Source organism: Notamacropus eugenii, chromosome 1 (genome assembly GCF_028372415.1).
Source record: "Notamacropus eugenii isolate mMacEug1 chromosome 1, mMacEug1.pri_v2, whole genome shotgun sequence".
NCBI lineage: Eukaryota > Metazoa > Chordata > Mammalia > Diprotodontia > Macropodidae > Notamacropus > Notamacropus eugenii.
In genome coordinates this window covers 626,119,653-626,145,733 of record NC_092872.1, presented here as the reverse complement: position 1 = coordinate 626,145,733, position 26,081 = coordinate 626,119,653, and the positions used below count along the sequence as shown (strand labels likewise).

General features: G+C 37.1%; 1 protein-coding gene across 3 annotated transcripts in view; it reads left to right on the top strand.

The window, feature by feature from the left end:
* Nucleotides 1–26,081, top strand: part of UNC5D (unc-5 netrin receptor D) — an 804,024-nt gene that overhangs the window by 467,142 nt on the left and 310,801 nt on the right. For all 3 annotated transcript variants that reach the window (XM_072635217.1, XM_072635216.1, XM_072635218.1), the window contains exons 3-4: nt 3,298–3,441; nt 23,452–23,555. In XM_072635217.1, the coding sequence (XP_072491318.1) occupies nt 3,298–3,441; nt 23,452–23,555 (248 nt within the window). The remainder of the gene's footprint in view (nt 1–3,297; nt 3,442–23,451; nt 23,556–26,081) is intronic.

The following is a 26,081-nucleotide window of genomic DNA, read 5'->3' as shown; positions in this document are numbered from 1 at the left end:
TATGTATGTCTCCTTTAGAATATAAGTTCTCAATTCTGTATTTTTTCCTACAATGCAATGCTTTTTCTCTTCTGAACAAATGCATTTGTTATCTGTACCATATAATTTTTATTCTTTATGCCTTATATTTTATTGCTTCATGTGAAGAAGTCATGTATCTTTAAACCAAATTATACGTTCCTGGAGATCAGAGATCATGTCTTCTTCTTTGGTATACATCACAGGGTTAATTCTTAGTATATTTATAAGGGATCAATGGCAAGGATATGGTGAATGTTATTTGCAGTCCCCTCGATTAATTCTTTCTCTTTTCATTTTCTGTCCTGTCAAGTTGCACAGCTTTACACATTTACTGACGAAACTTTAAATTTATTTGGAATGCGAACAACTAAATTTTTATGCTTCTATCCCCTTTTTTCTTGCAGGGAGGAGGTCAAAGGTTTTTTTGTTCTGAGGAAAGCCTTATTTTGTTGCCACCAAAGTTTCTCATCTTGAGGGGATAACCCTTCTGACCTTATTCCAACTACAGACAACTACAGATAGTTGCTTTCTTGCTGCTCTTAGTCAAAGTCTTTGATACTCAGGGAAACTCAACAGTTCAATAAAAGTGGAAATGTTTCTGGTCTAGGAGCTGTCCCTCCTGAATTCCCAAATTCTCATTCTTTGCAAGAAAATGAATCAAGGCATTTTTGTGCTGTGTGTTTTAAATTTTTGCATGGTCTTCCCATCACTTTTTTTTCATCCCTGAACTCTTTTTCTATGTAAATTATGGGACAATATAAACACCTGTTTTTGGTGACCTAACAACTTCCATCTTTCTACTCTATATAGTCTACATTCAAACCATGCTGGGCTATTTGCCATTCCCCTTGCATATTCTAAATTTTCCAAAGGGCTATATCTTTCCTGAAACCATCCCCCTGCCTGGAATTATCTACCATGATTTCTACTTTTTAAAATACTAATCTCCCTTCAAGATCCAGGTCAAATATTATATTTTCTGATCTAGTATCAACATTACCTTAAAATGCATTGTCAATTTTGCCTGCAGACTCAATAAAGATTCTGGAATCCCAGATGGTCTTGGCTCTATATATGGCAAGGTTCAGTCTATAAAGCAGAAATGAACATGCTGTAGGATTCAATATATGATATTTAATGTTGGATCAGAGTCTCAGCATCAGCAGGGGCCTCAAGACTTTTTTTAACTCTTCTAATCTGTACCTGAATCTTTACTATTGCATACTTTATAAGTTATTATCTGTACTTTACTTGAAGACCCATAACCTATCCAGTAGGAGGAACCATAACTTGCTGAGGCAGCCAATAATCCACTTTAGAATAGCTATAATTATTAGGCACTTCTTCCTTATTTCAAGCCTAAATTTGCTTCTTTGAATTGTCTATTCATTGGAGTTCATTCCACTTTCTGAAACAATATAGAACAATTCTAATCTTCACCTTCTCTCCAACCCCTTGGCTCAAATATGATCTGAAAATGCTTTTTTTTTTTTCCTTCAGGATAAATAAACACTCACATTCCCTTCAATCCCCATTTGACAAGATTTTCAAGATTTTTTTTCCACCAAAGTTGTCTCCTTTGTATGCTCTCAAGCTTATCAGTGTCTTCCCTGAAACGTAGTCAGAACCGTACACAAATGCAAGTAGAATCTGAAACTGAATGTGAGGATAATTAAGGGTCATGTCAGAGGAAGGGCACTAAGGAAGTTTAAGTAAGTCTTGAAGGAAATTAAGGCAAGTAGGAGGTGGAGATGAAGAGAGAATGTGGTCTAGGGATGGCGACCAGCTAGTGAAAACACTCAGAGTTGGAAAATGGGGTGTTGTTTTGGAAAAGTCTAATAAGATTGTCAATCGCTTGCATATCTTCTTTCATAAGCTGTCTTTGTCTGCTTATGTATTAAGGGTACAGGTGGCCTACATGTTAATTCCTTATATAGCTTAGTCATCAGACTTTAACCAGAGATACTTATGTAAAGGTTCTTTTATTCTCATTTTCAGTTTCCCTTCATATATACATGCGTATATATGTATTTATACCTACATGTGTGTATAAAATCTATTCAAATCTTCCCCGCTGTTCAAGGATGAATTTAAGTCCTAGCTTATCCAAGAAGGTTTATGAGATTAATCCAGTTTACATTAATGTATTGTATCTATCTCAAATCTCAAGAGTCCCTTTTTGTGGAAATGATAGACAATTTAGCATATAATTGATCCCCAGATATTGTATGTGTGTTATAGTCTTCTCCCCTCTATTATAATAATAATATTATTACAGTGCCTGGTACCACATAAGAGGTACTTAATAAATGCTTGTTAAATCTAAATCATACATGTATATATATGTATAAATCTTATACACATATATACATATATATGTATATATTATGTGTTAGATAGTTTTTTAAATGATTAATAACAGTTCACATTTATACAGTGACTCAAAACATGCAAGGCACTTTTTTTCCCCTCCACAATAGCCATATGAAATAGATAGAGCTAGGATTATTATCCTCATTCTACAGATTAGGAAACTGAGGCTCAGAGAGATAAAATAACTTGTCCAAGGTCATGTAGCTAATAAGTGTAAAGAGTTGGAACTTGATCTTGTATCTGTTAACTCCAAGTCTTGTGTTTTACCATTAGACTACGTTAACTAAAGATTCAGTGTCTCTCCAGAGATTTCATGCTGTAGGATCATGGTATATGTTTCTTCTGGGTTGATCTAACAGTGCATTTATTTGGAGTCAGTGAATCTGGATTCAATCTTGGCTCTGACGCTGAATTCCTGTGTGACCTTGAGCTGATCAGTTAACCTTTAGTTATTCAATATTTAAAGGGGTTGGGTAGACTTTAAGGTTCTTTCTTATTCTAAAGTTTTGATCCTATGAACTTCTGGGACTGAAATTTTACAGTGGCTGCTTGGGTACTATTGCTATTATCTATATGTGGAGATAAATTTGAATGTTATTTTTGTCACAGAATTTTGGGAATACATGTGTAAATGTGCCCACAGATAAAGTCAAGTCTCTGAGACACCTTTGAAACCTCACCAAAGCCCCCATTGGTTGATAATTCTTTATATGTGTGTGTGTTCTGGCCTACTCAGCTGTTAGAATTTAATTAGCAGTAATATATTATTGTCAAAGTAATTAAAGCTTTGCTTTGATTAAGAACAGAATTGTTTAATTAAAAAAGAAAGGGGTTGGCTCACCTTAACTTTCTGCTGGAGTAAGATATCCATATCAGATGATTCTCTCTATCTTCCTCCATCAGGTCTGAAGGTTCGAGAAGTGTTCATCAATGTCACCAGGCAGCAAGTGGAGGATTTCCATGGACCTGAAGACTATTGGTGCCAGTGTGTTGCATGGAGCCATCTGGGTACCTCTAAGAGCCGGAAGGCATCAGTCCGCATAGCTTGTAAGCAGATTTGCCATTTGACTTTTTGTCTTCACCCCCCCACCCCTGTCAACAAAGGAATATTTTTTTTTGCACAGAGTCAATATTATGGGGATTCTTTTCATGTATGGATTGAACAAGATGACTGCTAAGTTCCCTTCCAAATCTCAAATTCTATGATTATCTATGTACTGTCTTGTGATCAAGAAGACTTGGATTAAAATCTTACCTCTGGTAATGGATGACCCAGGTCAACTGATTTACCTTCTAAGTTTCTCAAGCAACTTCCTAGAAATTATCTTCTAAGTTATAAATATTTTTATTCTGTGTTGGAGGGAGTTCCCACACTGGGAATTCCCTCCTTTGATTCATTTTCAGATGTTTTGTATCTGTGTGACTCTTTTACTACCTTGCTCCTCTGATGCCTCACAGAGAATTAGAGGTAGTCCTAGGCTTTCAAGAGTTCTTCTACAAGGTCACAAGCTCTGTAAGTCCTAAAAATCTGAAAAAGGCTTTTAACATAGACCTGGCAACAAGTAGTTTACCTGACATTCTAGGATAACCATGGCTATGTTCAAAGGGTTTTTTTCCCCAGGTTGGCCATAGAATGGTGAATTTTTCAGCCATAGTAATTCTCAAAGACTAGCTACCAGCTCATAGATTGACTGGATGGGAAAGTGGCCTACATCAGAAACATCAAAGATCCTTGAAGTTATGAAATATTTTACCGTATTTCCAGAGTAAAAGCAGATTTTTGGTGATTCTAGATATCTTTTTTCAGAGTCCCAAATTGCTAACAATGAGACACAGATTAACTTGTCTGTATCCTTATTAGATTCACTTACTTCTCTTAAATTTCCTCTGGAGTGCATTCAGCAAGTCTGTTTGGCTAAGAGTTTCTGTTTAGATTGTGAACACTCACGTGTCACAGCATTGCCAGGTAAGGACTGTTCATGTGAGAGGAAAATCTGTCAGAATGGGCTGGTGGGCCCAAAGGCAACAGTTAGGAGTCATTTAGGGGAAAACATAAGCTATATTATTCTTGCTGTTTTTTCCTGTAATGCCCATGAAAATCTGCAAAAAATAAGAAGGCATTAAGAACTCTTTGTGTCCCACTCTATGAATCTTAAAATATAGAAATTGGTTTTAAATGTGCATTATATTAGTCTAAGAAAAAACAGGGAAATAGAAATAGACAGAAATAGGGATGCATGCCTTCCCAGGTTACTCCAGATATCTTCAGGATGTTTCTATTTCAGCATCCTATGACCTGTGACACAGGCCCACATAAGAGACTAAGAAAAGTTTAGACAGTATTGTGAAGCACATAGTCATTGCAGATCTGATACAAACCATGACTGTACAATCATAGGTGTATGCTGCACCTAATATTTCACACAGTTTATGGTCCAACTCACTGCCTAAGACTCTTCCTAGGGACAATCATGACATTGGAGAACCCCAAACAAAAACAATGAGGAAAAGCTGCCCAAGGAATCAGAATCCCCAGAGTCACAGTCTTCCTCTACATAAAACTTGCCTGGCTTTCTTGTTCTTTCTCCTGACAATGCAAAAGATTTACATAGAAAGGTAGTCTTCCAGACACAGCTCCAGAATCTTAGCTTAGTATGTTTTATAGGATATAACCATAGGCAACCTCCGATTGGGGTGGGGATATCGGTGTTTACGACAAGGTTTTTAACAACAGCTGATGCCTTTATGTCCCATAGAAAAATTGCCCTGTTCTCCTGGTTGTGATGACACCAAGTATTTTTTCTTCTTTAAAGATAAAACAAAAGAAACCCACTCATTTCTCTCTGTAAGTGGTTTCTCTCTAGGGGAAGTCATAATAAAATGCATAGAAGCTTTCTAGTAAGTAATCGAGGCACCATGGACAGTGTCAGTTATTGCAGTCTTATTTAAATGACTTCTTGTGAGAGTGCCATAAAATATATAGGGCAAGAGGGATTTATTTGAGAACTCATGGAGACTGTTCCTAGCATATGTCAATAGTAGAGGGATTATGAGGAGAACGGAGTTGCTGTTGAAGAGACATTTACATTTCTCAAGAAGTGAAATTTTCCTCTTAAAATATGTAAAATATGTATTTTGCCTATTCACTGTCTAATATGAGATAATGGGACCCAGATATATAATAGGGAATTGTGGCAGGGAGGAAGAGTTGGAGGTAGGGAATGGTGGTTAGAACCACCTAATTAACTGTGCTATTCACTTGGTACATGTGATGCTTCTTCCCTGTAGTCTCTTTTTTAAGTTTCTCAGTACTTACCAAAATGAAGTTTTATTATCTAAAAATAAGAGGAATGTTAACCTCTTTGAGCCTGAATGTACCTGGCTTTAATCTGATGGAGTTAGAAAAAATGGCCCTGATTCACTTCTTTATTACCTTTGTGATTAAGGTGCATAACCCTTGTTGGTCTTAGGTTTTTTGTTTTTTTTTTTTTATCTCTACGAAGAAAGAGTTAGATTAAGTAATCATTAAGGTGCATTTTTTCAGTAATTTCTGGCTCAATATTTTCTGGTATTAAAATTTGGTAATGATGTTCATTTACTCTGACCTAGAAAATCCATTCTATTTCTTTGCTATTCATTGAGTAATCAAAAGACTCACCTGGGTCCTTTGGATCTGTTCAAACCAGTAAATATAATGTTGCTTACTCTGACTTTGTAAGACAAGCATAATAGGATTCAGAGGAGGAAGGGACCTTAGAGAAGCTTTAGTCCATTAATTTTACAGATGAAGCAAAAGAGGCCCAGAGAAATGAAATGGTTTGCCCAGGTTGACGGTTAACAGGGAGAGATTGGATTTGAACAGAGGTTGTCTAAGAGTGTGGTATAATTCACAGCTGTATTTCTGTGCCCCTATATAGGATATCCCCAAAGACTCAGTAGAGTTTTGAATTTTAATAACTTAAAATTTCACTAAGACTTTTGGTACATCTTATACAGTTCTTTTCTAAAAGACTTCTCTAGAAAAATGAGTGCTTATTCTCAGCCATAACATTACAAGAAAAAAGCCCATTCTCTAAAAGGCCAGTCATATTTAGCTATCATAGTTCTCCTTGGAGTAATAGAAGCTTAGCTGGTGCCTCTGTGGTCATTACATTTTAAAATAACACAACTTAAAAATTGAGAGTTAAATGATTTACCCAAGTTCACACAGCTAAGGCAAACTTATAATTAGAGCTCTAATCTCTTGACTCCCTATTTAAGTCATTTACTTTCTAACCAAGCTAAGATATCCTCCACTTTTCTTATTCAGGCAGCTGGTTAGTATAATGGATAAAGTCTTGGACCTGAAGTCAGGAAGATCTCCATTCAAATCTAGCTTTAGACATTTGCAGGCTGTGGGACCATGAGCAAGTCATTTAACCTCTGTTTGCTTCAGTTTGACCATTTGTAAAATGGGAATATACTTCCAAGGGTTGTTATGAGAATATTTGTAAAGAGTTTTGGAAACCTGAAGGTACTATAGAAGTGCTAGCTATCCTCCTCCTCTTCCTCCTCCTCCTTATTATCATCATCATCACATTTAAGGAAAATGGGAGTATAAGAAACCCAATATAGAGAAAAATTACAGAATCATAGCAAGGTGGAAATGGACCTTACTGACTATCCGCTCAATCATGCCTTAAAGAATCCTCTCTACAATATCCCAAAAGAAGTCATCCCACTTTTGCTTGAAGAACTCCTTAAAGAAAACCTCTTAAGGGAGCCTATACTTAACTCTAATTGGCTCTAATTGATAGGAGGTTCTTCTTTAAATTGACACTATATTTAAATCTTTACAAATTCCATCCACTGATCCTATTCTATTTGGTTTTACCTTCAGGAAAATGTGGCTGTTTTCCTAAGTAATGTGTAAATTCCTGTGTAAATTCCTGTGTAAATTCCTGCTCCTCTCATGGTAAAATGATAGCCCATCTATGATGCAGTTATGAACCAGTCACCCCCTGAGTGACCAGCAGCCAATAGAGCTTTTACCCTGACAGTCAAAGTGTTCTGTCCCCTTGAGTTTTCATTACACTATCATAGTTACACATTGCATGAGGAAAATGTTGACTCTCCAGCCAAGTGCCAGGAGCTGGGAAATCTAATACTTGAGAAAATAGTACAAAAAAAAAAAATAACGAGTGAGTTATGTATCTGTTTTAAGGTAAAAGTAAATAAATAAGTTGAATTAGTCTTAAAAATCCTCACAAAGTTGGCACAAACCACTCTGCAGGGAATTACTCCCACAGGACCTCACAAGTCTGTTTGGTTCAATCAAGCCAAAGTTAGACAAGCACACTGCTACATCTGTTACTTCTGCTGCTGGACGGTTGTCAAGAGTTGAAATATTCAATTATTCGTGGTTGTTTATTTCTGTGTGTGAACATTTGGCCACTTTGCCCAAGCTTCCCCTCCTCATATTCTCCCTTGGATGCTTCTTCAGCTGCCTGTAAAATATTGAGCCTCTTCTATTAACCCTTATGTGCTTCTACTCTCTGTGGACACTAGCCTTTTTCTGCTCACCCATTATGGGGAAACCAAGGAACATAGTCACACGGGCTCATATTCTCTACCTGTAATATAGCACACGGAAGGAAAACAGTTTTGTAAAAAGCCACTGAAATGTGATAAATCCTGAGTAGAAGCATGAAAGAGTCTCACTTTATGGAATTCAAATATGCTGCATGCTTCAGACAGCCCTAAAATAACCTGTGAAATTATGCTAAAAACCAGAGGAAAGGGGGGTAAGGGGGAGAGATACAGTTCAAGTCTCATTTTGGTTTATGAAATTCCTTCCCTACCTTCATCAGCCAGCAACAACAAAAAAAAAAACCTGATGGTATGTGATGCTGGAAGCAAGTAGGAAGAAAAGATTGAGCAGGATTGTATTTGGAAAATAAAACAGTGCTTTCAACGATCCCAGATTGCCAACTGTTAGGGGGAATAAAACCTAACATCAATATTCTCTCAGTGAGAATATGGTTTTATGGTTATGAATCATGGAAGACCACATTCTCAGACAAAGTAAAATTATAAATAAACCTAACTTAAATGTAAAGATGTACGGTGGGTGTATGCAGACTGCCATATGTAAGCAAAGATGACTTGGTGTAAAGGAAGTAGCTTAACAGACATTATCAAAGACATATATGTATAGAAAGGAAGTGGGCCAGGCATGCTGTGAGAATGAGTATTACTCAGATAATCTCAGAACATTTCTCATATTTGGTACCCTTTCCTCCACTCATACAGACATCAACCTAATTCAAGGTCTCATCACTTCTCTATTCAACTATTGAATAATCTCATAATTAATCTATTGGATTATTGAAACAGTCTTATAATTAGTGTCCTTGCTTTAAGTCTCTCTCTATTATAATCCATTCTTCACTCAGCTGCCTAAATGATTTTCCTAAAGCATAGCTGCAACCTCTTTTCTCCCCCCAACCAATTCAGTAAACTCCAGTAGTCTCCTGTTGTCTCAGGAATCAAATATAAAGTCCACTGGTATTTACAAAGCTCTTCTTCCTACATTTTCAGTCTTCTTATACTCCATATATTCAACAATCCAACAAAACTAACCTATTTGTAACTCCTCCTATATGACTTTCCATCTCCATCTCCTCTCTGTGCATTTCTACTGATTGTCCTCCTTGCCTGGCATGCACTCTCTTCTCCCTTTAACAACTCTGAGCTTCCTTCAGAACTCAGCTCATACTGTACATTTTGTAAGAGGGCGTTACCCTATGGTCCAACTTCAGTGCCTTGCTTTCCATTTGTTCCATATGCATTTTATATATTTATTGTTAAGTTGTTTCAGTCATGTCTGGCTCTTTGTGACCACACTTGGGGTTTTCTTGATAAAGGTACTAGAATAGTTTGCCATTTCCTTTTCCACATCATTTTGTAGATGAGGAAATTGAGACCAAAGGATTAAGTAACTTGCCCAGGATCACAGAGTTAGTAAGAGGCGAGGCTTGAACTCGGGAAGATGAGTCTTATTGACTTCCTACTACTCTAACTTCTGCACTACCTGTCTGCCTGCTCTGGAGGAGAAGTGAGGCTGATGACCTGCACAGCCCTCCTTCACTCAAAACAAAGTCAAGTGCAAGTCAAGTCATCATTTCTCTGATGGTGTGGTCTTCTTTGGCAACAAAGGACAAACACCATATACCTAGTTATTTAAATATTGCCTCTCTCAGTAGAATGGGAGCTCTGGTGGCAGAATTTTTTTTAACCTTTGTTTGTGTCCCCAGCATTTAGAACAGTACTTACATATAACACACACTTAGGAAATTATTGTTGCTGCTGAGTAGGTTGGTACATGAATGTAATCCCTACTTCTGGGGAGCCTGAGGCTGTGGATCACTTGAGTTTAGGACTTTGGAATTGTAGTAGGATAAAGCCAATCGAATGCTCACACTAGGTGTGGCACAAATATGATGAGCCCCAAGGAACCAGAGGCCACTGGACTGCCTGAAGAGGGACAAATCTCTGCAGGCTGATAAAAGAGCTGGTGAAAATTTCCATGTTAATCGGCAATGGAATCCGGCCTACATGTGGCAACTATTCCTCCAACTTGGTCAAGTGTTAAAAAGAAAAAAGAAAAGAAAAAATTCTTATTGACTGGTGGATGGATAATGAACCAAAATAAGGACTTTTATCGTTGTTACCATTATTATTAGATAGTCCGTGGAAGCTTTGTATTTTCAGGTTGTGGGGAGATGGAGTGAGAATTAGCAAGTTTTGCAGATAAAAAACACTATTTGAGGTACTGTGATCTGCAATCGCAGAAGCTGAAAGCCCTCTTTAATTTTACTCTTTAACCCTTAGCTCATATTATTAAAATGGAGTAGGATGAAATAAGATTGAAAAGCATTTTTAAGTGCTTATTGTGTGATAAGTACTATGCTAATCTCCAGGGATATAATTATGAAAGTGAGAGTTTTGGTTCTCAAAAAGTTCACATTTTATTTGGGGGCAATAATACAAAAAAAGATGAGTTCAGTAGCAAGATGGATGGGAAATGCCTGTGGTCTTTAGAGTACTAGAGTAGATTGGAAGGCAGAGCCCATAAGTTCTTAGGGTTGAATGGCATAGCTGATGTCAGTGCTAGGATGCTAGAAAATGTAGTAGAAGGAGGAAGGATGAAACTTAGTGATCCTTACAGGTCTGTAGAAGGGAAGATTGTAAGACCCGGTGGTCCTTCATCTTATATGAAAGATTGTAATCACTAATTCCCTGCTTATCAAAGAGGTGATGTGAGCAGTCATATTCTTACAGCAGACAGGGATCTAGAGAGACCTAAGACCCCTGGGAAGCAGAGTTCCTGGTGGGATCTGTCAGGCTGAGGCCTTTAAAGAAAGGAGTCCTGTGCTAATGTGGTGGATTCTACCTTCCATCACTTGGAGGTAAGCTCTGGGTGGGCTGGAGATTTTCTGGGGCTCTTTGGGTAAGAAGTCTATCTCTGGTCCAATGGACTCAAATTCATTAAAGCGTTTGAGTGAAAATACAGTATGGTACTAGAGTATACATTTTCCTGGCCCTTCCCAAGAAAACAGGTTTATAACTCCCTTGAAAGCTTAAAGAAGAAGATAGTCACCTGAGGAGTACAAAGGAAATTTCACCATTGAGCTGGCTTTATGAATCTCCATCTGCATAATGTCCTTCCATATGCAGGGTGCCTCTTCTGAAAAGGACATTTTCCAGGTAATGCTTCAAAGTGGAGTCATGTGGCTGACTTAGCATCTGGCTTCACAGTCTAGCCATAGATCAAAAGGACAAGTCACAGTAAATATGTTGCCTAAGGCAGGGTTAGCATTATCCTCCCTGCCCTGTCCAGCTGCTCCTTACAAGCTGGAGTTTAGTAAGGGAAAGGACAAGAAGAGGGTGGAACAAATTGTTCCCAACACTAACATCTCATGGAACACATACTAACCTACAAATTCCGTCTGCATGATCCTATACAACTTTTGTTCACTTGGGAAGTAAACCTGCAGACTGTTCCTTGTTTTTCTAAATACATACACTCCTTTTACTGCAGGAGAAGGTTGTAAAACCCAAGGGGAACCATTGTTCTGTTTTGCCAGTGTTCATAAAAATACATTTGAGTTGAGTTGAAATAACTTGAACTGAGTTGAATTTAATGAAATGAAGAACAGAGACCAGGTCAGATGACAAACAGTTGAAACAATGGGGAATGTCAGAGGCTGTCCCGTTAGACTATATCAGGAGGTAGTGAGTTCCTTATCACTAGAGGTCTTCAAAAAATAGAAAGACGATGACCACTAGTCAGGAATTTGTAGAGAGGATGCATAGGTAAATGGAGATTCCATTAATAATGTTGAAGATTTCTTCAGATTCTGAAATTTTGTGACTAAGGATAGACCAAGTAAGCAGCTCCCCACTGTTCAGTCCATGCTGTTGTGAAGAGGGAGAAATTGGCATAATTTAATGGTACAGCACTCTGCTCATTATAGTGTGTGAATATATGCAATGCAATGTCAGGTCCCATGTGTTATAATGAAGGCCTAAAGTCTATATCAGTCATGCTAAGGAATGAAATTTTCAAAACTTGCCCAAGGTGACTAGGATAGTAAGGATGAAAATTATGCCACCTGAGGGTCACTTGAAGAAACTAGGCATCCTCACCCTGGTGAAGAAAAGGCAGAATGGAGATAGGATAGTTGCCTTAAAGTATTTGGAGGTCTGCCACTTAGAAGATACATTTATATTTACATATAATTGGTCCCATCTCTGAGCCTTTGCACAAGCAATTACCCTTGCCTGGAATGCACTCCCTCCTCATCTCTGCTTTATATAATCCCTTAGTTTCCTTAAAAGCTTATCTCTATAGCTACCTTCAACAGGAAGTCTATCCAGTTGCTAGTGGCCTCTACCAAAAAAGTACATTATTTTCCTTAATGTAAGTTGACTTTGATGAGAGCAGGAATTATTTTGGTTTTGTGGGTTGTTTTTCATTTCTGGAATGAATGGTTCCAATCAATACTTATTTGTGGTTCAGTCATTTTTCAGTCATGTCTGATTCTTTGTAAGGGAACTACAGCACACATGGTTAAGTGACTTGCCTGAGGTCATATAATTAATAAATAACTTAGGCCAGATTTGAACTCAGGAAGATGAGTCTTCTATGTGCCAGGTTCTGAACTAACAGCTGGAAAAGCAAATTAACGTAATATGAATTGGAGGTAAGGTACTTCATATGGAAGAATAATACTTCAATCTGTGAAAAAATAATAATAATAAAAATCTCCAAGGAAGATTGCCTCTACCTATTATACTTGTCATGGATGTAGTTGCAAAGTAAGGGAATGAAGGAATCTCTCACTCCACAGATATCTTTATTCACCAGTAAGCTTCTGCTAAAATGTAAGGCAGGTTTAGGAGAGAAACTCAGGCGTGTAATAGTAAATGATTTCAGAAAGACATCACTCTCCCCATTTATGTCCGTGGAAGGCTCACAAAATAAGGGGGCGAGGGTATTTCTTAGATTCACTTTAGCTGGGAATGCGTTCCTGCATAAGACTTCTGTTAACCACCTTCAGTCAGGTAAGGAATGTTATAGCAGATTAGCCCCATCAGGTTGGGAATTTCACCCCTATCTTCGACAATAAACCTTTCCAGTCCTTCTTAACTCTAATGTCTTTCCTCTGTTAATTATTTCCATATATATAGATATAGATATATCTTATTCGTATATATGTGTTTATTTGTTGCCTCTTCAGTTAGATTGTAAATTCCTTGAGGGCAGAGACTGTCTTTTGTCTATTTTTGTATCCCTAACATTTAGCACAGTGCCTGACACATAATAGGTGCTTCACAAATGTTTATTGGTTGATTATTTCTTCTTTATCCTATGTGTGTATATATACAGACACACATGGGTGTATACATATGTATATATGTATATGTGTGCTGTCTTTCCCATTAGAATACAAGACTCCTTGGGGGTAATTAGTGTCTTCTGCATTTTTTTGGTAGCCCCAGCACTTAGCACAGTGTCTGGGACAAAGTAGGCACTTAATGCTTGTTTCTTGATTAATAATTAGTACTTTGCTGCTTCCTCAGTCTTTTCATTGAAGAAAAAAGGTCTTGCTTCTTATCCCAGAGGTCATTTGCTAAACTGCTATTGCCATGACTAATATCAAACATGAAAGAATAATCAACAATAATTTATATACATACATATATATATTTACGCATATACATATATATATGTGTATATATGCATACAAATACACGTGTATATATGTGTGTATATATGAATATATGTATATGAATAAATGACATTTTAAGAAAGGGCAGAGATTTTAAAGGGCAACCAGACAGACACAATTCATAGGAAATACTATAAGCAATGCTATATGCTCCTGACTCTGGCAATAGGAATGGCTTTTCCTGCTTAGTCTCTTCACCCTCTCATGGGAAAGGCAAAGAGTCGCTCAGTCACCAGGATAGCATCCTTTACAATGCAGAGGCAAGGGGAATATACAGAGCTGTTACCTATCATCTCTCTACAATGATCTCTGCATGGGAACTACGTCACCTAATACTCAAACAGTGAGTATAATGGCAACTCAGAACAGCAACCCTTCAGGTCTTTATAGGGTAAAGCAGAGCAACACAAGTGCTTGACTCTGGAAAGTCCTTGAGGTGTCAAGATGAAAGATGAACTATGAACTTTCCACTGCTTGATGCAGTGTCTCCTTCTGCAGAATTTTTTTGGAAAAAGTCTAGATACCTCTACTTTCATGACATCAGTTATGAGTGAATTGGGGAAAAGTGTCTCCATTTCCAAACATGCGGTATTGTTACTCTCACACCAGATCACAGACACAATGGGAAAATGGTCCCTGTCCTCAAGGAGCTTGTATTCTGTTGTTATAAAGGACAGAACGAAAACAAATATGTGGCAATTGTGTAGGGAAATTTCAACTCAACATTACTTTCTAACACAAAGGGAAATTTCAACTCAATATTTGTTTCTATCACTTTCTAGTACCCTAAGTTGCCAAATAATGGTCTTATTTGCCTGAGGTAATGAGCTAGTCATCTTTGGAACTATTCAAACAAAAGCTGGATTCATTGGGTATGCTATACATACACAAATACAGGCAGAAACATGTATGCGTTTGCATAAGCACATGCATTTTATATATGTATACATACATCTATACATGTGTATTGTATATGTATGTGTACGTATATAATTGTATATATGCATTTATCTGACAGAAGCATGGTTTAACTTTGTCTTTTATAGCTTTTTGGTTCCCCTATGGTGTAGGAGTCAGGGACTAAGAAAGTCAGAATTTTCAATGGTCTTTTTGGCAATTCACACACACTCATAGAGTCATTTACTTAACACATTGTTCTATTGGCCACACTGGCTTAGAAGGGGATCTAGGAGATGGTGAGAAATAGAAAGCTAACAGTGTTGCTTTTACACAAATATATACATTTTATTTCTTGCTGCTGTGTTGGCCTTTCCTTTTTAAGTTTTTTTTTTTTTCTTCCCTTTCCCTCTTCAAGAGTGGCTCTGAATCCTAATGAGACCACTAGTACTAAAAACCTAAGGTCATTTTTAGGTCATTCTTTTTATAAAATGCTTTGCAGGTTTCTTTCACTCTGACTACCTATAGAGGGCTTTTCACCGTATGGAAAGAAAAGGAAAGGGTTTCCCCAAGCTCACATTGTCTTAAATTTCTGTCTTTGTTCAAGACCAATTTAAGTATATTGTCACTCCCCACAATCATGTGAAAATGCCAGGAATGTGATGACAAATTGATACTCACTCAAGACCAGCTTGCCTTGACCATAGCCTCGTTATAAATCCAGAAGATGTTGTCACTGTGTTATAGAAAGGGAAGCCCAGAGGTCTTAAATAGCTTGATTGTGCAAGTAGTTTCCTTTGGCCTCCGTGTGTTCATGGTCATTATGAACCATGGGGAATTCTCAACTGCCTGATTAAAGATGCCAGGACAAGCAAGTATCTTGGATCAGCAGTGGTCAGGAGATTAGAGAGATGGTCAGGCAAAAACTAAAGCCCGGGCTGATAAAAAAAAAATCTTGATGTTCTCTTTCACTTTCCTTGCTTTATTGGCTCACCCTAGGATATAGCCCCAGGATAATAATGATGCTTACATGGCTCTTATGCTCTAAAGTTTATGATGTAATTTACTCACAAGAACTCAATGAGGTGTGCACTGTAGGTATCATCATTTCCATTTTAGACATGAAGAAACTGATCCTTGGGTTAATGAAGTGGCTTGATCAAGGTTACATAGCTAATAATTACTAAAGCAGGTCTTAAACTCTGGTATTCTGGTTGTGAGACATGCTCTTGCCACTATGACATCATGCTGGTATAGCAGGCTTAAGGTTTGCAAAGCCCTTTATATTTGTTGTTGTCTGTCACTTATTTTTAGTCTTGTCTGATTCTTTGTGACCCCATTTGGGATTTCTTTGGCAAAGATACTAGAATACTTTTGTTATTTCTTTCTCCAGCTCATTTTACAGATAAAGAAACTGAGACAAACAGGGTTATATGACTTGTTTAGGGTCACACAGATAGTAGTTGTCTGAGGCCAGATTTGAACTCAAAAAGATGAGTCTTCCAGACCGCCTGTCACTCCAATGAACCACCTAGCTGTTCCCTTTATATCATTTGATTCTCACAACCAATCAGTGAGGCAGGTGCTATTGTTATTCCCATTTTACAGGAAACTGAGACCTTGAAATGGTAATTTACTTTTGCAAGGTCAGACAGCTAGTAAATATTCAATACAGGATTCTACTTGAGGTCATCCTTTGGCAAGTTAGGTCTCTATACCTTGTACCACCTAGGTGCTATATGCATGCTACACACAATAGGTATGCACTTAGCACTTTAAAGTTTGCAAACACATGTATTTATATACATATATGCACATGAATGTGTATAGATACATGCTTATATGTGTGTGTTCTCTTATTCAGCCCTCCTATGTGAAGTAGGTAATATCTGTATTTGTTAACTCAGTTATAGATATAACTCAGTTATAGATAAGGATCTTGAGCTTAGACAGATTGGCTAGCTTTCCGATGGGTCGGCCACATAACTAGTCAATATCAGAGGTAGGCTCATATCCTAACACTGATTCAACTGGGCCATGCAACAAAACACAACAAAACACAAACTCAGTAAGAAAATTTCCAGAACAATAATAATTCACCAAGGAGTACAGTGTTTACTTCTGGAGGATGGGTGATAGTGAGGGAAGAAAAAGACAACCATATAGGGAAAGGTATTGAATCAGAATGTAAAGTTGCAGACTATCTATTTTCTGATTTTTTTAAAATTTATATAATGAATTTTGCAGAAGGGGATGAGAGTTTCCTAAATAAATTGTCATGCAATGTTATGGTCTTTTTTGAGATCTGTTGGTTTGATGAAATTTTGAGTATTTTACTATATGGAAACTCAATATTTTTTAAGAAGCACTTTTTTAGAGAATTTATTATCTGGAAAATATTTTCATATATTTCAATATTTCAGAAGATATGTAATTTCACTGATGTGGATGATTCTTCTATTGATGTAGATTGCAACTCTCCCCCCACTCCCACAATCACCCAATAATATACAGCTCTAGAAGTTACTGAGGTGAAAAATTAGTTACCTGCTGGTTGACTACCTTGATCTGAGCTTCTCTGCACAAAGCTACATAGGTCCTTAGATTATATCCCACTGTTGGGCCTGTATTTATATCTTCCTGGTATACTAGGACTCCCTTAAACTTCAATTATATTGATCGCCTTTGGGAATCCATCACTACCTCTATGCACCAGAGAGACATAAGAGTAGGACTTAATGAAGAACTCACATACATACATACATAAATGCATACATACATAAATACATACATATATGTGTGTTGTTACACTAAATTAACAATTAGAAATGAAAACTAAAAATGAAAATGACTATTAGTAAAATCTTTAACAACTCTTTGCTCAATAGTCCACTGTCTCTTGAAGTATTCTTGAGAAGGTAGTGAGTCAATCACCTAGTTTCTATTTAAACACCTCCAGTTACACCAAAGCATCCTTTTCCATTTTTAGTCAGCTCAAATCTCCCAGATGTCCTTCTTTATATAAAGAAAAATTCTACTGCCCTATAATTTTGACCCATTAATCATTTGACCCAAGGTCTTCCCTTCAAAGTCTTTTCAAAATCTCATGAAATGGGGCTAATTTCCATATTACAGTGTCTCAGATATGTGAAGATGAAGATATTTTAATAAAAATAATAGCCAACATTTATATAGCACTTTGAGTTTTGCAAACTGGTATATACATGCACACATATACATATGTACATATATATACATGTGTGTGTATATGTGTGCATATGCATATTATGATATGTGTATATACACATATATTGTGTACATCTGTATATATATACATGTATATATATGTATATGTGTATATATACACACACAATAGCATTTGATTCCCACAACTGGACAAGGTAGTTATTATTTTCCCATTTTACAAATGAAAGAAAATGTGAAGATTCTGTGGTATTTCACTATTCAGAATTACACCGGAATATTCATGGCCACTGTAGACATTGTGAATATCACATTGGCGCTACAGCTAAACATCCACCATTCCTTCAATCAATGCTTCTATGGATAGCAATTTTGAGTTACCCTCCTAGCTACCATTATTTAGACACTCTTCTTAGTCGCCGGTTTTCCCAAAATGCGGTCTTCAACCAGGAACACAGATGTAGTTTAACCAGCATGATTCAATCCAATGAGTATTTATTTAAATGCTAAATATATGCAGAGGTAGCTAGGTGGCATAGTGGAAAGAGTTTTGGATCTGGAGTCAGGAAGATCTGAGTTCAAATCCAGCCTCAAACACTTCCTAGCTATGTGATCAGTTTCCTTGTTTGTAAAATGAGCTGGAGAAGGAAATAGCAAACCACTCCAGTATCTTTGCCAAGAAAAACCCAAATGGGGTCACAAAAACTCAGACACAACTGAACATGACTAAACAACAACAACAAATACGTACAAGGTACTGTACTGCTACTTTGCCTCCCTTATTCTAGGCATGTATTTCTAGGAATAATGTAGTTAACTTTTCAGGAATTTGGATCCCTGATGATACTCCTTCTTACCACTGCTGCTGTTGGTACCCTAGCTATGACCTTCATCAATGCAATGACTGTCAATTCAACATTGCTACTGAATTAATGGCCTAGCAATGGCTATGGAAGAGATATCAGTGATAATAGGGAATCCTTGGGATAAGAATACATTTGTTAAGTATAGGGAAATTAAGGATTCTATGCATGAAAATTTTCTTTATAATTAACTATCACTCTCAACTTTTGGGCATTAAGTAGTTGAGGAGAGAATGCTTAAATGCCATGAGCAAAAGATCCAGGAAAAAGCCCAGGAATATCTGAAAGTCAAAGTCTGAGAGAGAACTGTAAGTCAAAGCTAACCAAGCAGTCAGAACAGTAGAAACAAACACAATGCAGCAGAGCCTCCTTAGATATAGGTCAGATGTTCTTGTCCATCTCTATGCATGTCTATGAACAAGAGAGAAGGGGATTTTGAAACTGAACAAGGTCTGACTTAAAAAGTAAGTATTTTATGCACATCTTGCTTCAGCAGGTCTGATGACTACCTTCTTAGAGCATTAAAAAGGACAGTTATAGAGGCGCAAGATTATACATTTAGAATTAGAAGGGAATTTTTAATTCATTTCTTGTAAGCTCAGTCTGACTTGGGCAAGTCTGGTGTTCAGGATAGGAACAGAATGAGATACTTGGAGACCACTTATACCAATTAACAAAAAGAAGTTCATTTTGCCATTGCACTGGAAAGATTATTTGACAGGGATACATCATTGGTGGGGTGCACCTTCTCTAGTCTGTGTTGGCTATCATCAGAAGCAGGAGGGAGCAGTGAGAGGTAGAAGGAGGAGGGCTTCTTCTTCCTCCTGCACTAGGTTTTATTTTTGTTTTTGTTTTATTTTCTTTTTATTTTAACTTAGGATTCCAGGAAACTGTGTCAGTCATTCAAGCCCTGGGCCAATTATGTGTCAAGAATTTTTTCAGCGTCTTTTAAGGAACAACCGGCTTAATGTACATGCACTTTAGCCTTAGGATATTGCTGCAGCCGCATCATATAATCTAAATCCCTAATTTTGAAAAGAAGGAAAAGTGCCAAGAAGTGCTACACAAGGTCACACATATAATAACACAGCTGAAAACTGAACTTGGGTCGTGTGATCCCCAAATCAGCTCTTTCTATGACACCTTATTGTCTCAAGGTTGTTGTTGTAGGTCAGCAATTCATTGTTGTTCAGTAATTTCAATTGTATACAAATCTTCATGACCCCATCTTGGCAAAGATACTAAAGAGGTTTGTCATTTCCTTCTCTAGCTCATTTGACAGGTTGGAAACTGAGGCAAAAAGGGTTAAGAGATTTGCCCAGGGTCACACAGCTAGTAAGTGTCTAAGGCCAGATTTGAACTCATGAAGTAATGAATCTTTCTAACTCCAGATATGGTACCCTACCCACTCTGTCACCTAACTGCCACTCAGCAAATCATTACAACTTGTAAACACGGACATCATCATCCTTGTTGAAATGCATCTCTTTTGTATTTTGAAGGCTTCTATATATTACTTGAGGATGACCTGAGATAGCTAATCTGCAAATCTCTTTTCATTAAGGGAAATGTAATTTTGTTGGTCTGTAAGGCCAAAATGAGGTGGACAAATTCAACGGATGATTTCAATGTCAATGTTCTTCAACCACTCATGGGAGCTTGTGTGATCTCCCTGCAGTTTTAACAAATGACTCTAACTTTGACTATAAAAAATGACTATAATTTTTCATTGGCTGATTTGGTTTAAATGAGTAAATTATTTTTATATCATTGCATTAACTCCCATAACACTGAATGAGCTGATAACTCCCTGGTGTTGCTGAGCAGCAAAGGACTATTATTCTGAATTGAATCTTTATTGATTTTTTTGTGCTACAATGACTTTTCTAACATTGTAGTATGAAAGGAAAATGAGAGCTAGACCAAACAGCTTTAGAAAGAGGTCTCTGCTGCCCCATGCTCTGATCCGACATGATGCCAAAGTTTCTACTTATTAGCCACTACTGATTTCTCCAGGTATTGATTATGTGATTTATATCTTGTTGAAGTCCCTTGCTTTTACCATGTCCTCAGCTGTTGGGAGGCCATTTTATTACATCATTCCCTCATTATGAAGAACTACTCAAAAAAATAAGACATGGGTAGAACAGGGATGAGAAATAGACCCAAAAAAATAGAAGTGTTAACTCTCTAAATAAAAAAAAAGCAGCTCTTATCAGTCCACTATGGAGGTGGGCATTGAGGGGTTGTTGTTCTACTTTCCAGCTATCTTGGGTACTATTTGGAAGAGTTAATATAAGGAAAAAATGACAAGCCTTAGAGCATGAAGGCCATGGAGAAGTCACTCATTTTTACAATGTCCCTGGGCATCTTTCTAAGGTTGCAACTCAGAACAGTTACTCTTCAAATTTACAGTGTTAAGTTTCCAGTGTTTGGAATTATAAGTCTGGTACCTCTTCCCTTCCCCTCCAAGAAAAATGTTTTTTTTTAATGTTTTCTAAAATTGGGTGTTATATAAATGAGATTAATGAGAATGCATTCATGATAACCTTTACTCTGCCTATATAGACAATTTTAGGACTCAATGAAGTTTTTGATAGGTGCTTTTTATTGAATTTTGTATACAGCATGGTAAGCTTGGAAGTTGGCATATGATAATTCAGATGAAATCTTTTTTTCTTCTTCCATGGCTTCCTATTCATTTTGGTGTGGTATGGAGAGTCCTAGTAAGACATCAAGTTTGAAATAATCTAGAATTACGAGTAGACTCCATTTCCTTACTCCAAGCTGAATTTATGTGGATAGTAATTCAAATCATTGGTTCCCTATGTTGGAATGACAGCACTTTAGTATTATCCAGAGTGACTGTGTTAGTAGCATTGAATGAGATTTCTCTTGGGAGATGGAGCAGTCAATTCAAACAAATAACTTTCTATTAGCAGACTATCTAACATCTCATGGGTAAGAGTAACTATCACTTTCCAGTGGATCCATGTTTGTCCCTTTCTGATGAATAACCCATTGGTGTAATCCGGAGCATGGCTTTTTGACTTGAGTAAGATACCCCAGGGGAGTAGCAGACAAAAATTTCCATGTCTAATGTGTGCAGAAAAAGTTGAGTATTTCACATAAGTGCTCATTCACAGTACTATTATTACATCAGTCTCTGTGTAGCCTTTCACTGTACTGCAAACCAGTACCTGAATTGTAAGTTTAAAGGGCTGTGGCAATTTAAGGATCCCTGAATTGCAGAAAGTTATTCTTTAGAATTCAAAGGTTAGGGGAGAAAATGAGAAAATGTATCTCACTACCTGTGTGCTACTAATATCAGTCCTTTGGTGATCTCTTACATCATATGAACTAATGAATAATTTCATAAATATCTCTCCAAAAAAAAGAACATTGCTTACCTGCAGGTGAAAGAAACATCAAGAAAAAGTAAAAAAAATCTAAAGAAGGAGAATACATAGATTGTTATACTTAAAAAAAATTCCCCCTTTGAATTTTTGATTTGCTAAAATCAAGTGGAATATATTTATAAATTTATTTTAAAATGTAACATTTAAGGCTTCTGCTCCTTTCCAGGGAATTTAATTTCAACACTATTAAATAATGAACAAACATAAATTAATAAATCCGCAGTTTGTAATCTGAAATACTCAATTCAAACAAAAGAAAATGCATCATCATTTTACTTGGGAAAGCCTTGTAAATAACCTTCCTAGGCTTTAGTATTGCATATAGTTCAGTGACAGCTGGAATGGTAAATGTGCTATGAAATTAGCAAAATGTTTTTCAGGTCTCCCAATATCAGAAAAGGCCAAAACCCCTTTAAAAAATTATATAGTACATGATCATGTAGTAGCCACGCCGACAAGGCTCCTGAAAAAGAGGAGAGACAGAGAGAGAGACAGAGACAGAGAGAGACAGAGACAGAGACAGAGAGACAGAGACAGAGACAGAGAGTGTATGTATGTGTGTGTGTATGTGTGTGTGTGTGTGTGTGTGTGTGTGTGTGTGTGTGTGTATACTCTTTACCAAAACAAGAGAACTCTACCGGTTAGCCATCAGTTTGGAAGTCAGAAATCTCAGATTTGGTTCCCAGTGCTGGCACTGACACTCTCTGAGACCAGTGGCAAGCCAATTAACCTCGCCATGCTCTAGTCCTCCATGCGTCAAAGACTAATGGTGCGACTTGTTTGTAAAGTGCCTTGAACCCCTAGTGACAGGCACCACACAAGTGCAGAACATTTCTTTTGGACTGGAGGGCATTGTATTTTTTAATTGTATGTTTGGTTGGATAGGTTATGGATTTTTGTGGTTGTTTTTACCATTGAATGCCTCCACTTCTCCCTGGTTACAAATAAAAAGGCTAATAAGTAATCTCACTCTATTACCATTTTCTAGGGCTCTGGAGGCCTGAGGAAATGGCACAAACTGCAGATTAGTAATGTATTCTTTAGTTAATAATAATAAAATATATAAAATTTAAAAAATATGTGGTAGCTGTGTATTTGCCATAGATTCTCTAGGATAAGTGTTATATGTTATGTAGCTAATACTAGTATAAATTTATGGACCAACGAAATATTGTTTTTTCTCTGCCAGTCATCTTTTTTTTTTCTTTTTTAAAAACTTTCATGAAAAATTAAAAGATCTGGAAAGAGGAAGGCAGGGATTATAAACTAATATTTGAAGCAATTCTGTAACTCAGAAGCCTCCTAGACCACACAATACATTGCTTTGTTGTATTTTGAGCAAATGTATACAAGGTTGACCTCCAGAGTTATCTGACCAGTTTACTGGACTCTTTGCAGATTTACGGAAAAACTTTGAACAAGATCCCCAGGGAAGGGAGGTGCCTATCGAAGGGATGATTGTCCTGCACTGTCGACCACCAGAGGGTGTCCCTGCTGCAGAGGTAAGATGCATTTGGATTTGACTCAGGTGTCTTCAGGGTCTCCTGAGCTCAGTGGGTGACATCAGTTGACTGTTACAGGTGTTCATTCCATGGGAAACTAAATATTCTGGATGTTGAGTAAATACTCAGATATGAGAAATAAGAAAAACTAGAAAAAGAATGTTTCATATCTATTGTATGTATCATATCTATTGCCTTGCCACAAAATCCTATGCTTGAAACGTCTGAGTATTGGCTCTATAACTGTTTTCAGAATTTAGCTAAAAAGTAACTTCAAAAGAAGGAGGTATTTCTGTCCATTTTTTTCAGTTATTTCATACAAACTGTTGGTTTCTGATCAGTATCTAAAAAGTATCAAGGAGAGGAAAAATCATGTGAGAGGAATGACTTAGTTGTGTCCATGAAGGAGCTTGGAGAGGCCATTTCTGATTTCCATGGTGCTGTTAGGTTTCCATCTGTCTAGCCTGCTTCTTTTCCCATGGAGCACAGAATATGAAATGCATTGTTACTGAAGACAATAACACTTCTTCAATGTGGGTGTATGAGGCAGCTAGGTGACTCAGTTGAAAATTTGCTAGACCTGGAATCCAAAAGTTCTGAGTTCACATTTGTCCTCAGACACTTACCAGCTATGTTACCCTGGCCAGAGCATTTAACTTCTGCTTCCTCAGTTTCCTCATCTTTTATATGTATCTTTAACAGCACCTACATCCCAAGATTGTCAGAAAGATCAAATGAGATATTTGTAAATCACTTAGCAAATCTTAAAGCACTCTATAATGCCAACTGTTCTTGTTATTATGATGATGAGGATGAAGATCATGAGGATGATGATGAGATGATGTTCTCTAGATCCTCCATTACACCATAGAGATACAATCAATGCTAATAACATAGGACTTATTGGAAACTTGGCCAAGTCATTTAATTGCTTGTGTCATTTTTCTTATCTGAAACATGGTAATATTGATACTTGTACTACTTCTTTCAGTAAATGGTCATTTAAATGGATGAATATGTCTAAGTAATTATTACCATAGTGGATGCTTTAGATCTTTAAATCGGCAGTTCAGAGGTTGCTTTGATAGAGAGAATGCTATGATTACCCAAAGAGTAAGAGACTGGTTATAGTTACCAGCAGATTTGTGATTAGTTTTAATACTATAGGTCCTAAAGTAGTGTTATTCAGACCAGTTATATTCCTCTAATATTGTAAGCCAGGAAGTTCCCTACAAGGCTGTTATTTAATTCCAAATAAACAGAAAAAGATTAGTAGCAAACAGAAGCTGTTCCTTCCTCTCATCTCTGCTCATATTGCTGTGGTATCTTGCAATTGGAAAGGCAAAGGAAGAAAATGTGAAAGTTACAAAAGAAGAAAACATATATATGCATATTTAAACTGAAAGCCTGCTGGGGCAGACATCATCTAAAGCCCAGGGAACTCAGAGAAATGAAGCAAATGGGAAATAAAATGAAATTGAACATTATATGCATGTGATATGAAATTTAAAACCAGTGGAGAACAGGCTTATATTTTTTAGCAGAAATGCTGTTGCAAATGACTAACCTTTGCCCTTGATCTTATATTAATATGGTATGCCTTCCTAGATTAGTTGAAAAAGAGTAGTGTCTTGGATGTAGAAGTAAATAGACACCTTTCTTTTATGGGAGGGGATAGGGGAAGATAGATAGATAGGGGAAGCATCCAGTTCAGTAGAGAGAGCATTAGACATGGAATTTCTGGGACATGGAGCAGCAAGGTAGCACAGTGGATAGGGCAGTAGGCTTCGAATTAAGAAGACCCTACTTCTAATTTTGTCTCAGACCCTTACTAACTTTGCAACCCTAGACAAGTCACTTAACCTATACCTGACTTGGTTTCCTCAAAATGGAGATAATAATAACAGCGTCTGTCTCACAGGATTGTTTTGAGGATATAACAAGATATTTTTAAAGCACTTAGCACAGCCCCTTCCACACAGTAGGCCTACAATAAATGTCTATTCCTTTCCCTTCCAAGGTATCCCAATTCTGCTTCTGCTCCTTGCCAGCTGAATAACCCCAGGCAAATCAGTTCAACATTTTGTGTTTCAGTTACCTCTTATGCAAAATAAAGAGGTTGATCTACAGCCAGCATTCATTTAGTGCTTTAAGGTTGAAGGTGTAAAGCATCCTATATGTTATCTCTTTTGGTCCTCACAACAGCCCTTAGAAGTAGATACTCTCATGGCTTCCATTTTACAGATGAGGAAATGATATGACCAAGCTGATATTATTTGCCCAGCATCACAAAGCTGGAAAATGCCTAAGTCAGGGTTTGAACTCAGGTCTTCCTGACTCGAAGTCCACTGTTCTAGTGACTAAACCACCTACCTGCTGAATGGTGTCTTTTACAGCTCTGAATCTCATGATGCTGTGTAATTCTGAAACATTTTACTGTACATTTGCAGCCATTTTATCCCCTACTATTGATTTCTATAATCTTTGATCTTAAATAGATCTATGACATTATCAACATGGATGCTT